The sequence below is a fragment of the Cydia amplana genome, chromosome 17, assembly GCF_948474715.1.
Source record: "Cydia amplana chromosome 17, ilCydAmpl1.1, whole genome shotgun sequence".
NCBI lineage: Eukaryota > Metazoa > Arthropoda > Insecta > Lepidoptera > Tortricidae > Cydia > Cydia amplana.
In genome coordinates, this window is record NC_086085.1 from 14,715,489 (window position 1) to 14,732,559 (window position 17,071).

General features: G+C 40.6%; 1 protein-coding gene across 2 annotated transcripts; it reads right to left on the reverse strand.

Moving 5' to 3' along the window:
* Nucleotides 1–1,571: 1,571 nt before the first annotated feature.
* Nucleotides 1,572–12,742, reverse strand: LOC134655833 (PI-stichotoxin-Hcr2o-like). 2 transcript variants are annotated; one of them, XM_063511323.1, is made up of 3 exons: nucleotides 12,650–12,742; nucleotides 2,732–2,792; nucleotides 1,572–1,718 (listed from the first exon to the last, which is right to left on the reverse strand). In XM_063511323.1, the coding sequence occupies exons 1-3, from the start codon at nucleotides 12,705–12,707 to the stop codon at nucleotides 1,577–1,579; spliced, it is 261 nt and encodes an 86-aa protein (XP_063367393.1). In that variant the 5' UTR covers nucleotides 12,708–12,742; the 3' UTR covers nucleotides 1,572–1,576. The 2 variants fall into 2 exon arrangements, with proteins under 2 accessions (XP_063367393.1, XP_063367394.1); XM_063511324.1 differs by lacking the exon at nucleotides 12,650–12,742 and adding an exon at nucleotides 5,570–5,618.
* Between the last annotated feature and the right edge of the window lie 4,329 nt (nucleotides 12,743–17,071).

Below are 17,071 nucleotides of genomic sequence, written 5' to 3' on the forward strand. Positions count from 1 at the left end.
ATAGTAAGACAAGAGTGCTCACTCCATACATCAGTTAGACTATTAATTTCAGTGTCTACATCTAGCATCGAGTAGCGGAACTATCAGTACTGCTACTTGACAATAGATGTAGCACCGACCGGAAAGTCTTATCTCAACAGCATAACACTTTCCGGTCGGTGCTACATCTATTGTCAAGTAGCAGTACTGATAGTTCCGCTACTCGATGCTAGATGCTAATAGTCTTTTTGATACTAAAACTAATGTATGGAGTGAGCAATCTATGTATTTTTTCTCTATGATATAACAGATGTATGATTAAGATTTTGTGTAATACAATAAAATATAGTTATTGCTTTTTTCGTGTTTTTATTTTTTACATATTTACATATGACGATGGCGCTCGAATTTTTAGGAAAAAATCTTAAGTCACATTTTTTTTTTGGAATAGAAAATGGGTGGTAAAAAAATACTAACACAGGTATTTTCACGTCCACGCCTTAGTAAAAATGATTCAGGGATCCCTTTTACTCAAAACTTAGTAAAATCAAGCACTTTATGGGTGATAATTTATAATTACTAGTTAGGTGTAACATTTTATTTTTATAAAACTATGAACACTTCATCACAAAAAATGCATTCGCGAATTTAGAGAGTCTAATTTCGTGTTTTCATCTCGTCACTCTAAAAACGCGAGAGCGCTATACCTACACACAGACAATGAGGTTGGCCGGTCGAAGTATTTAGCAGATGGCGCCATCATAGCTTGCCCTGTCAATCCCTAGAATAGGGATGTTGACATGAATCGCGAATATTATGTATGCACATGCATGTAATATATGCGCATGTTATGTTTTTACCATAGCAGGGAATATTAGAACGCGGAAAATCATATTTTGCAAATGTAAATATGCGTAATAAATTAATTAAAAATAATCAAAAGTATTTATAATAATGCCCAGTATCACGTGACTGCAAACGCCAATCGGAGCGCGTGACGTAATCACAGTGGAATCACCAAAGACAAGTTATAAAATTTGCCTAAGTGTCTACAGATTATCGTACCGAAACGCGATCTTGGTGCGGTGCGGCGCACGGCGCACGAATCGATAGTGTGTAAGGGGGTGCGTTAAGGACGCAGCTATAAGTTACAGCGAGAAAGAAGGTCGCTGTCCGATGCGGTAGTGTGTTAAGGCTTTAAAAAAAATTGTCATCTGCCATATAAAGAATTTAAAAAAATGACTGACAGCTGTTTGTAACGCCGTTACGTCATCAAGGTCACGTGACAGGTTTGGAGCGTTTAGGCGCGAAAAAACACGAAACTTATTATACATGTTTTTTTATTCAAAATTAATGAATATATTTTTTTAATATTTTTTTCTGTAATTATTACGTGTGTAGATAGCTACAAAATGAAACCAGTTCCAAAAAATTGTCAACATCCCTATTGTGTTAAAATTTTTGTTTTTTTAATGTCCTGGATGCCAGCATTTTAGGCCAAATCTCATAGAAAAAGGGGCAAGCCTGATGGCGCCATCTATGAAAACCTTTGACAGTTGCCAACCCCATTTTTGCGTTTAGATTCTCGCCCTGGATGTCACCAGTTCTTAGGCTGGAGTTTCATGAAGTAGTGGCAGGCGAACTGGCACTCGTCGCGGCTGTAGAACCGGTTGCCGTTGCCTCCGCAGCCCGAGTACACGAACGGGCGGCACTGGTGGCTCGTTGTGTCGAAGAAGAAGCTGAAATATAAATACAATTGCTCAAAGGTTAACTGGAACAGATCCCTTAAAGGGATAAGTTCGCCTTTGTACTAATGACGAATGTTATTTTTCCTGTTTTGTTCTGATTTTTGAACAATAAAGTGTTTTACGACGACTACTACTACAATTTTAGTGGCGAAGTTAGGTTTGATAGGCGAGGTTAGGGCATTAGGGTGTATTCTATGCATAAAACCTCCCTAAGTGGCGCTGTTTGGAATTGTGGGACCTTAGGGGAAATCCTAAAATTGTTGTTATTGCAACCGGCACTGTTTCTCTTTTCATGCACGGAGTTATCAGTAGATAGTCGATCGAACAAAATAGACAAGCATAGTATAATTGTTCTTATCAGAATGCTTCTATTCATACGCACGACGTTAATCGATGTGTGGGTATTATGTTCCCAAAGGTGTTAATGTTAAGGTATGCGACTAATTTATTTAATTTTAGCAGAAACTATGTCATCTAGGTGGGTACTATTTACTTGCCTCTGCAATAAATGACAATAATTATGGACTTACAACAGCGCCCGATAAAATAAGAATAGCAAACACCATTTACAATATCAGACTGATATTTCACTAGGTAATAAGTAGCAGTTCGGTAAGGCTAAGTTAGTCCACGGTAATGTCTTCATAAATATACATAAATGAACGTCTACGCAGGGTCACAGAATAAATAATAGTACCTACTAGGTAGAGTGAATCTTTCACTCTAACAAAACGCGTCTATTACGACAGATATGGCAAGCGCGAGCAGGCGTCCCCGTTCCGTAGCGGTGCGCGACAAGTATTACTATGTATGTATATGGCTAATAGACACCTAAATTGGTGTGGGCCGCATGTACTTGTAGGTACATCGTGGAGTGAGCCACGCCTGGCAGGGTCGAGGTATTTATAGTTAGGTACCCATACTTTGCGAAATGCCATAGTACCCTACTTACTATGTTATACCTACTTAAATGCAATAAAATATAGATTAAATAATTATGATACCTCCGGATTCTGCCTCTGCAATTGCCGACTACTTTTGGAAGCTCACAATCTGATCCCGTACCTTGAAAAGAAACATGATTATTAGGCAATTTATACAATAAAGGTACTTAAGTAAGTAATTGAGATATACAGTGCCAACCACTTAAATAGCCTCACCTATATATTGTGAGTATTATAATTATACGTGATTATTTTTATCAATATATCTTAAATTTGAATTGTACGCCCTGACGTTTATCGAACGACACATTAACAAGTCCGAATTTGTCTGCGCGCGAAACGTTGTGGACGCAAGAGCTAATACGGGCCGTCCACATGAATAGCCTCAGTGTAACATAATCGTCCAAACTGTGCATTTAAGTTTCGCTTTCAAATTTATTTTATTATGATTAGATAATACAGATGGCATTCTATTAAGTACCTGCAGTAACGCGATAAACACAGTGTTTTTGTGACTATGGGACGTGGAAAAAACTTACAAGTTTAGAAATTGAAAAGGTTAATTTTTATTTAACTCTAAAATTATCCCATCGTGAGATAGCTCAAAAAATAGGTCGCAGCCCTAAAGTTATTAATAATTATGTTAAAAATAAGGAAAATTACGGCCACCAGTATAAAGGACGCACAAAATTTGCCACTACGGATCGTGAACGTCGAGTTATTTTACGCACTGCTTCAAATTCCACCAAGACCGCCAGGCAAATAGCTAGTGAAATAAATACTAGAGCACCTCTCTCTACAGTTCGACGGATTATTAGAACATCATCCCACCTCAAACGAAAAAAAATCATGAGTAAACCTCCTTTGCGCGAACAACATGTGGCGGGTCGACTGTCTTTGGCTAAAAAGTACATGTGCTGGAAAACCGAGTGGCGAAATGTGATTTTTAGTGATGAGAAAAAGTTTAATCTAGATGGTCCAGATGGATTTAAATATTATTTTCATGACCTAAGGAAAGAACCGAAAGTACTATCACGTCATCATTCAACTCTCGGATCGGTGATGGTTTGGGGAGCAATTTCTTACTATGGTACTGTTGATTTAATTGTGGTAGACGGAAGACTAAATTCTGAAAAGTATTTAAATTTATTAAAAGAAACAAAAAGTAAGATCAGAAAAGTAATAGGTAGAAAAAAAGTGTTTTTTTAGCATGATAATGCTCCCATACACAAGTCAGCCATAGTTACAAAGTGGTTTGAAGAAAACCAGATTGAAGTTCTAGATTGGCCATCCTTGTCCCCTGATCTGAACATCATGGAAAATGCCTGGGGTTGGCTTTCTCGGCAAGTATATTACAACGGAAGACAGTTTAGTAATAAAGAAGAACTCATTCAAGCTATTTACACTGTTTGGGATTCTGTGGACGTTAATTACATACATTCTTTATATGAATCACTACCTAAACGTATTTTCGAATTAATAAGGTCTAATGGAAGGTATACGAAATATTAAACGAGAGTTTTAATAACTAAACAGTATCTTTTAGCATGTCAGGCTATTCAAGTGGAAGGGTCAATTTATTTGTTTGACGTTATTTCTTAAAACTTTGATTAGATAACAATAAATATTGTATTTACTATTACAAGGCTTCTTGTTTTATTTCATATTTAATGTTTAATATATATCTCCTTTTTATATTACTATGAGAAATATTAATTTTGTTGAGTGAGGCTATTCAAGTGGCTGGCACTGTATAATATACGGGCAAGTATGAAATGCAAGCCTTAATGTGAGCCATTTACTACGCATGTTAGTACAAAGAAGTAGATACATTTTTAACAAACTGTGTTGTTTATGTTCTCTAGCATACTCCACAGAATAACAACAATAAATAGTTGATCCAACCATTTACATACTTAGTGCAGTGCTAGAGGGAATGCTTTATCTGACATAAGCACGATCGTGCTACCGGTGCTGAGGCATTATTTTACCGCCGTACGCGTTTAAAATACTACTACCTCTACCTACCTAAGGGCAGATAGACTCGAGGGCCGATTCTAATTTGACAATCTGTTATAGTTTTGAACTGGTTTTGACACGACCTGCACGATCGTCTTCGTGATTGGCGCGCATCTTAAGGGCGAATTTACACTTTAATTTTTCATGCTCGAATCAGCGTAAGCTATCTTCAAGGTCGTGTCATAATAAAATTAACGCCCTAAGAAATTGTTAAATAAGTTAAATTAGAATCGGACTCTGGACTAAGCTATAGATGGCTATAGATAGGTATATTGGTACCAAAGATTCGCGATGACCTATATATTCAATTATTCAATCCGTAAATTATTGCAGGTGACTAAATAAACAACCTGTATTGATTATTGAAAATATTTAAAACTCCATCCTTACAGAAACAACTCAAATTTGCATCACATTACCTAGCGCTCTAATGTGATTTTGCTGAGTTGCTTCTGAATAAAAAGAGCTTATGCTAGCGGGTCTGGTGAAAAAAAAAAACAACGGGTTGCACTCAGGGAGTGCCGGCAGAAGTGAAAACTCAATGACTAGTCCAAAATGCACTATGTATAATTGAGGTTAACGCCATCTAGCGTTAGCGTTAATTACTTGAAACCCCTAAGCACATCACTGTTAGTAAGTAGGTACTCTAGTTATATTAATACCAGTTAGAGTGAAACTCACTAGATGGCATTTAAATCAATAAAGAAAAACTCACTGACATTTGTTACAGTTTTTCGATGGTCACGTGTCCGTCTTACGGTCACGTGACCGTCTTACGGTTACGTGATCGTATTACGCTGTCTCGAGTTTAACATTTTTTCCCCACCTCAAAAAGTGCACAGCGCCGCTAAAGAAGTTTTCACTTAAAAAAAATCTTACCATAGACAAGGCACACCACCATCATAAAAATCAAGCACAACGTAATTTTTCGTAATTTTTTTTTTTTTAATTTTTTTTAATTTTTTAATTTTTTATTTTTTTTATTTTTTATTTTTTTTTTATTTTTTTTTTTCCCATGGAGCGGCTAATAGATGACGAAGGACCAGCGGAAGGAAGCGCAGCCCGAAGATAAGATGGGGCTATGGCTATGTATGAATAAATTATGGGATTAATGGGCCGACCTTACCTGCATGTAATTTTCATTGGTTTCGGCGGCCGCCAGAAATGTGGTTCGTTATTCCTTCTTCCTTCTCCGTTCTCTTTTAACCTCTATATTATTCACACGCGAAACGTATTTTCATAATAGTTTATATTGATCGATGTATTTTTGCTCAATGACAGCAAAGCCAATATTTAAATTGTTTACTTTTTATTTGCGGTTTGATAGGTCGGCAGAAAAGGCGGGTGATGTGAAAAATGAGGTCGAATATATTTATGAAAGAAAGAGTGAGCGATATGGATGAATGTGAATGATAATGAATGAAAAGGGGCGCGAACATTCTCCCCCGGCTTTAAAGGGTTCCTTTAAAGGAAACAAAACTGAATAAAGTAAGAGATAACCCTTCTCATCAAACTAAGAAACGAACATTCACAACAATAGCGAAATAACAAACTAAAGAAAAATATTATCCTAACGAATTATACTATGTACATATTATTGGTTAGGCAATGGGCACAATCGCACGACAGGCCGTACAAAACTTCCCTTATTTGTCCTGACAGTGACAACGCGGGTTGAGCCGTCCTTTGAAGGATGTTCTGCCTCTACAACGCCTAAAGGCCACGAAAATGGCGGCGCATTATCTACCTTTATAACAACCACAGTGCCAATTACGATAGGAACTGATGACGTGGTCCATTTAGCTCGAGACTGCAACTGATGCAGATACTCTGCACGCCATCGCTGCCAGAAAGACTGCACTATCTTATCCAGGAGGGCATGTCGGTCACGTAAATTTCCTGACTCCACCAATGGAACAGGTAAAGACAACAGCGGAGCAGTGTTGAGAAAATGAGCCGGGGTGAGAGCTGACGGTTCAGCGGGATCACTGCTCAGGGCTGTCAGTGGTCGTGAATTTACCAGAGCCTCTATCTGCGCAAGCGTGGTCAGAAGTTCCTCGTATGACAGTATTTGCGTACCGATTACCTTGAAAAGGTGATTTTTGACTATTTTCACCATACTTTCCCATGCGCCTCCAAAGTGTGGAGAAGCGGGAGGAATAAACTTCCAATCAATACGGTTCTCCGCGAGCTCCATCTCAAGATGTGGACGTTGTTCGTCCAAAAACTTGTAGAGGTCTCGCATATAAGAATTGGCGCCAGTAAAATTAGTCCCATTATCCGAATATATGCATTGGACGGGGCCACGCCGCGCCAAGAAGCGCTTTAAAGCAGCCAAGAAGTTAGCGGTACTCAATTCCGTCGCTATCTCGATATGAAGGCAGCGCGTCGTGAGGCAAGTGAAAATGCATAACCAAGCCTTGCGACTCTTGACTCCTCTGCCACGAGTAGGTGTGTATTGCAAAGGACCTGCATAATCACACCCCGTATGCGTAAAAGGTTTATCTACCTGATTCACGCGACAGCTCGGCAAGTCTGCCATGAGTGGGAAAGACGATTGTGGATTCGCTCTGAAACACGTGTTGCATTTGGAAACGCGGTCACGAATGACACGACGAGCCGACAGTATCCAATACTGAAGCCTAAGTATAGACATCAATGACTCAGGACCAGCATGCAAATGCTTTCTGTGGAAGTAATCAACAATCATATTAACTACATGATCACGTCGCGGAAGCACAATTGGGTGTTTCTGCGAATATTCTAAGTCAGCATTTGATAGTCGGCCTCCAACACGAATCAGACCGTCGTTATCTATGAACGGTTTTAGCTTTTGTAAGGCCGGTGAGCAATACTTCTTGCTCTTAATTTTGTCAATATCGTCACTAAAGTGTTGACTTTGTAACGATGAAAGAATTTTACCTTCAGCGAACTCTAAGTCAGATCGAGTAAGTGCCGTAGAGCGCGGTTTCGGTTTAAGAATGCGATACACGTATACGATGATGCGCAATAATCGAGACCACGACGATATCCGCTGAGCGAGCGAATAAAGTGGCGACTCTGACACATCCGTAGTTGTAGCGTGTGTAAGAGGTTTAAGCTCTGGCACTTCACCGATGGACTCTCGATCGAGCTCCCTTAAAGGCCACTCTGATGGATGCTTGGAAGCCCAAGCTGGTCCCGTGAACCACAAAGGATGATCCACTAGCTTAGCAGGCGTCAGTCCACGGGACAGGCAATCCGCGGGATTTTCCAAGCCCGCCACATGATAGAAGCAGCTGGCCGGAATAGCTTCGATAATCTTAACTACCCGGTTGGCAACAAACGTTTGCCAGCGGTGTGGTGATGACTGAATCCAGCAGAGGGCAACCTTCGAATCAGTAAACGCGTAGATCTCGTTAATGTTATAACGGGATTCGAAGTTATCTTGCACCTTCCGCATGAGCTTTGCCAGGAGGACCGCAGCACACAGTTCTAACCTCGCGACGGAGACTGTTTTAAGGGGACAGACCTTCGACTTGGAACACACCAGCCGGACAGTCACTTCGTCTCCCTTTAGAACCTGAAGATATACTACACCTCCATATGCACGCTCAGATGCATCACCGAAGCCTAAAAGGTTTATAGTACAACCCTGTACTACTCCAAGATGGCGCGGTATGTGGATTTCATTGAGTTTAGGCAACTCCGAACGGAATCGTTCCCATAAATCCACAATATGGGGTGGGGGAGTCTCATCCCAGTCGCATTTGATCAACCAAAGCTCCTGGATGAGGAGTTTTGCATATAAGACCACTGGAGCTACTAAGCCCACATTATCCCATAGACGTGCCACTGCGGACAAGATCGTCCTTTTAGTGCACGTTGAGTCTGGTTCTTTCACTTTGAAATGGAAGTAATCCCCAGATTTATTCCAACATAAGCCAAGAACCTTTTGCGAGACCCCTGGGTCAATTTCAATGTCTACGGAAGCCCGATGCGAAGCAGGTATTTCACGTAGCACGGCGTCTGAATTGCAGGTCCATTTCACAAGATCAAATTGACCGCATTTGAATAGATCAATCAGCTCCTTAGCCGCGGCAATAGCAACAAACTCATCCTGCTGTTGCGAGTCATCTGACATAATGCTAAAGCATACGTCATCCATGTAAGTACAGGAGGACGCAATCGCTGCAGCCTTGGGAAACTTATGCCCGTCGTCTGCAATCAGCTGACGGACGACGCGGAGCGCGTGATAGGGACTCGACTTCATGCCAAAACACACACGATTAAACTCGTATGTAGTAATGGGATCTGCCGGGCGGAATCTATATAAGATTCGTTGAAACTGGCGGTCCGCTTCGCGAATACCAATCTGTAGAAACATTTGACGACAATCGGCCGAAAGCGCTATTTTGAATAAGCGAAAGTTTAGAAGGATTGAAAACAAATCCCCTTGAAGGTTGGGCCCTGAGTGCAAAACATCATTCAGCGACAGGCCTGTGCTTGTTTTGCTACTCGAGTCCAGGACCATACGCACTTTTGTCGTCGTTTTGTCCTCGCGCACGACAGCATGGTGAGGAATTATATACGCGATGGCTAGTGAGGCGTTCATGGAGTTAGTTACCTCCGATATGTAACCCTTACTGACGTATTCACGAATGATATCGTCATAGGCGGCACGTAAGATACTCGATAACTCTAGCTTCCTTTCAAGGCAAAGAAAGCGCCTCTTAGCAGCAGAGTGCGACTCTCCAAGCTTGAACACGTCATCTCGGAAAGGCAATGCGACAGTATATCTACCACTAGCGTCGCGCGTGGTGGTAGCACGAAAGTAATCCTCGCATTCAAGGTCATCTTGACTTTGAGCGGGCGGAGCGAAAACTTCCTCAAGCTCCCAGAACCTTTTGAGGAGGTGGTCCATGGAGTCCTGAACGGAAGTACAACATGCCGAAGTATATTTACGCGGTGCCTGTAAAGCAGGGACCGAACCCATTAAAATATACCCCAATACCGTCTGAATAGCCGGTGGCATATGGTTCACGTCGCTTTTAACAATGTGCGGTAGCAACAAATGTGGGAATATAGTTGCACCCACCAGCACATCAATTGCGACGGGCGTATCTAACGTGCCGTCCCTCCATGAACATGCGTGAGTGTTGACATGTCCACGGGCACTGACGGCAAGTCGTCGGTAATGCGATCTACCACAAGACTCGAAACGTCAAAGTTGACGTTTTCGTCAAACCGCGAAAATACTTTAATGTTTGCGTTCCCTTTAACAATTTTTTTAGTTTTCCCAATGCCAAATACAGCGCTTGGTTTTTTATTAAAATTCAAACCTAATCGCTTACAACACTCCTCAGTAATGAAGTTACTTTGTGACGCGGTGTCAAGTAAACATTTGATGACTTGTGTGCCACCCTTATTATCGCGGACGATAACCTTTGCGGTGGACAGCAAAACCGTATCACACGAAGATGTTGAGTTTTGATTTGACATCTTATTGTTAGAGGCCGCTAGTGCTTGAGTCACGATAGACGTGTTACAAGATGTGCTCTCCGGCGGTGAAGACGACTCAGCCGCGGCGCTCGCAGATGTATTTGACACATCAGACGTCGTAGCCTTTTCATCCTTGTCGTTGTCAAAATGCAACAGAGTATGATGCTTTTGACGGCAAACTCGACATTTCACCTCGGAATTGCACTCGCGGGTGCGGTGTTTGATACTAAGGCAGTTAACACATGCCTTAAGCTCTTTAGCGCGTTTGAAGCGTTCGGAAGGCGTTAAGTTGTTGAGGGACGGACATTTAAATAAATGTTCATGGACAATATTGTCACACAAACATTTAGTAGTGCTCGCGCAAGCGACATAACTTTGTAGTTTTGGTGCGGCACTACGCGGTTGAGACGACTTAACACCCTTTTCGCGCGATGGATTTACGGCGGCGGAGACGGCGGTACATGGTTGCACATTTTGACAAATCCTAAACTGACTCTTCATAAAATCTGACAGATCACGAAAGGTAGGCAACTTCGTATTGCGGTGCAGCATTTCAAATGCTCGTAGAGATTCCTGGTCTAACTTTTTTAATGCTATATGCAGAAGCATAAAGTCGCTTAAGTCATCAAGCTTAAGCGCTTTAAGCGCATTCGCAGCTGTGACGAATTTATCGATGAATGTCTGAAAGTTAGAATTAACCTTTAAATTGAGCATTTGATCCATGTAGGTCGAGGCAAGAGTGCGCTTGTCTTGAAATCTGTCAATTAAACTATCGAGGATAAGCTGATAATTTTCAGCGCTCGGAGTTATACCCGCGAAGACAGTTTGAGCTTTTGGTGACAATTTCCCAATAAGATAGAAAAGCTTCTCTTCGTCGGTAAGCGACAGATTGTCGTGCACTCTAGATTTAAAACTAGCGTAGAACAGCGGCCAGTTACGTATGTCTCCATCGAACGCTATCAGTTCCATCGTTGGCAAAGAAGGTCTGGCTCTCTCCACTATAGAAGGTGGCGAAGAGGCCGGCGGTGCGGCTGGTTGCAGCCGCTTAACCGCTCTCCTGATGCGGCAGTACAAATCTTCGAAGGCTATGATCGGCTGATAATTAGGGACGGCAGCCGCCTTAGCCCTAAGCAACGTGCGATTATACTCATTAACAACCTCTTTGAACTCCGAGCGAAGTTCGTCGATATTTTCCGCAGCGGCAAGGAAACTCTCGCGACTGTCTGCATCTGTATCAACGACTAGCGACTTATTGTAAATGCCCTGGACGAGTTCAAAGAAGATATTGCGTTTTGCTTCAAGCATCAACAACTCATCTTCATAATACGCGCTGTCGACGCTTTCGATTTTTTTTGTATCTTTCGCCATAGTGCAGGAGACGGGTTAAGTATGCGGTAAAACAATTTATGTTCCTATAAATAAGGATAAACTCTTGTAAACGTAAGTATACCTAAATTGCGGGTGCGGTTAAGAAATTATATTTAGGTAACTAGTTTATAAGGGCGGCGCGGAGAATAATAATACTCATATAAATAAATACCTAAACTGCGGGAGCGATTAATAAAGAATAATTTAGGTAATATTTATACGGGCGGAGCGGGAGGAGAACGATTCGCAATGAATGTATGAGGAGAGAAAAGGGAAAAGAAGAGAAGAGAATCCGGTTCGAAGGACCAGAAATGGAGCGGCTAATAGATGACGAAGGACCAGCGGAAGGAAGCGCAGCCCGAAGATAAGATGGGGCTATGGCTATGTATGAATAAATTATGGGATTAATGGGCCGACCTTACCTGCATGTAATTTTCATTGGTTTCGGCGGCCGCCAGAAATGTGGTTCGTTATTCCTTCTTCCTTCTCCGTTCTCTTTTAACCTCTATATTATTCACACGCGAAACGTATTTTCATAATAGTTTATATTGATCGATGTATTTTTGCTCAATGACAGCAAAGCCAATATTTAAATTGTTTACTTTTTATTTGCGGTTTGATAGGTCGGCAGAAAAGGCGGGTGATGTGAAAAATGAGGTCGAATATATTTATGAAAGAAAGAGTGAGCGATATGGATGAATGTGAATGATAATGAATGAAAAGGGGCGCGAACAGGTTGCACTCAGGGAGTGCCGGCAGAAGTGAAAACTCAATGACTAGTCCAAAATGCACTATGTATAATTGAGGTTAACGCCATCTAGCGTTAGCGTTAATTACTTGAAACCCCTAAGCACATCACTGTTAGTAAGTAGGTACTCTAGTTATATTAATACCAGTTAGAGTGAAACTCACTAGATGGCATTTAAATCAATAAAGAAAAACTCACTGACATTTGTTACAGTTTTTCGATGGTCACGTGTCCGTCTTACGGTCACGTGACCGTCTTACGGTTACGTGATCGTATTACGCTGTCTCGAGTTTAACATTTTTTCCCCACCTCAAAAAGTGCACAGCGCCGCTAAAGAAGTTTTCACTTAAAAAAAATCTTACCATAGACAAGGCACACCACCATCATAAAAATCAAGCACAACGTAATTTTTCGCGCCATTTTGGAAACTAAACGTCAACGACCGTTTCTCGCGTTTATATTAAATCTTGAGCCCATTAGCATTATCTCGAGTTGATAAGTCGCTCATACTTTAATTAAGTACATAGGCCCAGACATATTGGATTTTAATAAGTTTTTAATGGAGATAACATTGTCGTGTTTAATTTGTTTTTGGATTTAAGTACGTCCCTCCGACCGACGTCTTTGATATTTCAAGTGATTTTTACAAGATTTTATTTAGTTTCACCTCTGTCACCCTCTGTCCCGTTGTCTGTGTGTCGGTCTGTAATCAAATCTTCAAAGTTAAATTTGACCCACTTCCCGGTTTCCAATTAAGCTGAAAAAGCTGGGTGACAATGCAATATTATTGTACCATCGAGCTGATCTGATGATGGAGACAGGAGGTGGCCATAGGAACTCCGTGATAAAACAAAGAAAGCTAATTGTGTTTTTGTTAGAATTGTTGCGATGAATAAGTACTAGAACAGTTATCTGTTGAAAGAAAAGTACAGTCAGGGATAAAAGCTTGTATCAAAAATTATTTTTTTGACACAAACTTTTATTTTTAATATTACTTCCGCAAGGGGTAGTCTGTCTGTTCGGAAAGAGAAGAGTCGTGGAGTGTATTGGGCCACATACATTCCACGATTCTTCTCTTTCCGCACAGACTCTAAGATAATAAAATCTATTTTGGAATTTTAATGAAACTTAAAACCTACCAACTATTTACAAAAGGTTTTATTGACGTTTAATAATCTTACAATTCAATTATTATTTTATAATGCTATTTGGCATTAAGTCCGCTATTTGTACATTGTTGTACCTATATGTACATATATTTTATTCAATAAAGTTTAAATAAATAAATAAAACAACCGTTGAAAGATTATTTAATGACGTTAACAATTAGTACAATGCATATCTAATATGTACTTCCGTTTAGTAGGTTATCTTATTGCTAGTTAAGCTACTGTACATACATAGGGGCGTGGACCGTTAATGACTCCAAATAATTAACTTTTGTGTCATTACCCAAATTAAAAATCACCTAATCCATCAAGTCAAGGTAACCCAACGAGGTCATGATACCAACTAATTATTTAATCTACTAGGTTTCAAGTCTCAAAATCACCTTGAAGGGTTATTTTTTATTAGTCCCACCATTTATTAATCCTCCAACGTTTTAAAAATTGAAAGAGATATCATCGGGTTGATGTATCGGCGCCATTTGTAAGCGCAGCGGGGGCGCGCTACACGACATTCCGAATTCGAATTAAATTAAAACGCGGTAAAAACAACGTGTTTCCGTTCGCCGCGTTCGCTATTCAAATTCGAAATAGATTCGATCTGCGCTAATTTGTCTATGCCTCCAGTAGTCAGATAGTGTACCGAGAAATAGAAAAAAATACGTTTTTTTCTTTGGTTGTGGACAAATTGCCTACAGGAATGGTTTTCTGTGTGTTCTGAGAAACAATGGGAAGGGTCAAGGAATAATGAGTTGATAATTAAATTTGGTGCAGTAATGACGAACATTTGTTACTCGTTAAATGAAACGAATGTTCGCCCGTTCCCAATGAGAAAGACAATTGTGTTTTGTTTGAAGCAGATTGTCCTTTTTTGTTTACGGACCGAAGCTATTAATTTAAAAAGAAAGTTGCATTAGGATAATTGTTAAATCGACAGTTGTGCGCTTTCTTGGAATTTTTATTCATGAGTTTTTGTTACCCTGCGGTCACACGACGTAATGTGACAGTTCATAATTTATAACCTAAAAGAGCTGTTAGTACTTAGGCGGATTACAAAACTGGGGCACAGAAAAATGACCACAAATAAATAGGCGATATTCCAGAGCTGTCCACCCACGACTTATGTTAATTAGGTGCATTGAAATGAAATAATTTACTTTATAATAAACTATTTTTTTCAACAACGATACTGATCGTTACAGAATCTGAACATTAAAACGCATTAAAGCTCCCCGCCTCATCTGTCATCATTAATGCCGCGTATACTAATAAGTTTGCTGCAATAAATAAAAAGAGGATATCAAAGAGTTGCGCCCAGTTTAATGGTTGTAATTGTGGCCAAATGAATTATGGCACCGACCGATATGAACTCTCGGACGAACCCTCTCTCGTGGGTGTCTACCGTCTTAATATCGACGTTTACACGCTATATTTTAAATATTACCGCTTTTAATGCGGCATTAAAGTCGTCACTTGGACCTAAGGCGGCTAAAACTTTCACGCAAACGCTCAATGTCTCGTAAACTGCGGGTAAATCGAGCGCATTATGCGCGTCCCGTCGAACATCAGACGCTTATTTGTGTCCGAAAAGCGCTCGAAAGACTTAAAGCCTCTGCGCTTGATGTATGGCGGCGACACGTGAATGCCGACCTTTATATTCAAATCGGCGTATTCAAATCAGCCGCTTGTCTATGCCCGCGTTGACAATTCGCGGGCATTTCGAAAAAGGAACGCGGGAAACGTCATATCATCGTCCGTTCGCGTTTGTTTTTTGGCGCGGCGATATGCATCTGGCTCCCGAGAGTTTTGCCTCGGTTTTATTTTAGCTCGATTGTGTCCGAGAGAGATATAGTTTGAGATCGGTAGATATTTGACGTGAGGGACTGATAAAGTTAGTGTTTTGCGGCGGTCGCGACGTTAACGAGCCGCTGAGTAATGAGCGGCCCATTGTGATGTGAACAATGGCTGGTCTCTATAACCATTATTTCTATTATTGAAAATGATATCTTTAAGAACACTTAACACACTTTGCGGTTTATCTCGATTGATTATAATTTTAAAACACCTATCTCAAGATACTTATTGTCACTTATAACGTATATATATTTACCCACCTTACATTGTTGTAAACGTTGACTCACGTGCCGCACATACATGTAGTAATACCACAATAATGAGGGTCAAGTGTCCTATTATTTTTTAACTTGTTATATCGTGATAGACACTACAACCCACGCTATGCACTACAGGGTGAAATCTGAGACGTGATCAGAAATAATATGACATTATAAAGGTTTTTCGAACTACCCGCATCTGGTTTTCATAACGTACTTTTAGGGTTATGTACTTTTGATAGGGTTGTCTCTTGGTTTGCACACAAACAACACTCGACATCCGTTTGACATCATTTTCAAAAATACATGCTGTATAAAAACCGTGTACATGTCGTTATGTGTAGTGAAAGATAAATCTTTCCTCCTCCACCTCCTCCTCCTCACATCGGTTCCCTCATCACCGAGGGTCACGGCCACTTCTAGGGAACAGCTTCGTGGAGCGGTACATCAAGAGCTGAGTGAACAAATCTTCTCACCCTTAGAATATTTAAACTTCCCGTTATTTTCTATTTAGTCAGTGACACGATAGTCGGACAGACTAATATAGAAACGGTGTTTGATAGAGCTAAAAATTGACCCTTATATCGTCGCCGATTTTACTTACTAGTTTGGCGCGATGACCCAATGAGTCTTGGGCTCTTGGCTTCCAACACAAGAGCACGCCATTTTACCCGGTCGTGCGCGGATTCACGCCAGTTTTCACTGCCGCCGAGCTCCCGGAGATCTGCCTCTACTCTATCCGATTTTATTCTGTATTTTCCCCCTGTATAGCTGTTTGGAGTCTAAAAAGCTGATCCTCGATCATTTCTTTTCATCCTGCTGCGTCCTGTATAGTTGCAGCTATAGCTATAATTAGACGAGCGTATCCATCCGAAACGTGATGCAAATGTGCGTCGGATCTGCATACAATGTGCCGCTCCAGTTTGAGCTAGATGTCGTCCGGAGATAGCCGCTGCCTAATTTAAACCCTTTAGCGACTTAAAAGGGAATATGTGGCTGAAAGGGTACGAATTAGCGGTGATTATATGTTGTAGCGTGTTTACTACTTAAATAGTTGCTGTCGATATATGTTTGTGTCTATAAGCGGTGTAGGTAGGTACAGGTATAGAGTCAGTGCGGAAAGAGAAGAGTCGTGGAATGTATGGGGCCCAATACATTCCACGACTCTTCTCTTTCAGAATAGACTCTTAAGATCGTTTAAGGCTTCTACAGATGTCGCCACAAGTGGCATGCGATTTTAGATCCAACCACGACTTCCAGTTTAGAAGCCTCAATGTGACCGCGATTCGATTCCTTATTTTGTTTTAAAGAGGGCTTGCTCTTTCTGTTCCTTGATTTTTTAAAGTTGTGTATTCTTAATTACCATTATTTTTCATTACTAGTTTACCAAGTTTATTATCATGAGAAAACCCTTGTGTACATAAATATAGTATAAATGTTTTTTTTTCACTGAAACGCCGTCGCGTGAAATGTCTCACTTATAGACGCTGCAACAACTATTGAC

Excerpts from the sequence above, each read along its gene's own strand:
- LOC134655833 (XM_063511323.1), bottom strand. The coding sequence starts at position 12,707 with ATGGCGCGAAAAATTACGTTGTGCTTGATTTTTATGATGGTGGTGTGC. Across the intron at positions 2,793-12,649 it reads GGTGGTGTGCCTTGTCTATG|GTACGGGATCAGATTGTGAG; the intron begins GTAAGATTTTTT and ends TTTCTTTTCAAG. Across the intron at positions 1,719-2,731 it reads TGCAGAGGCAGAATCCGGAG|CTTCTTCTTCGACACAACGA; the intron begins GTATCATAATTA and ends TTTATATTTCAG.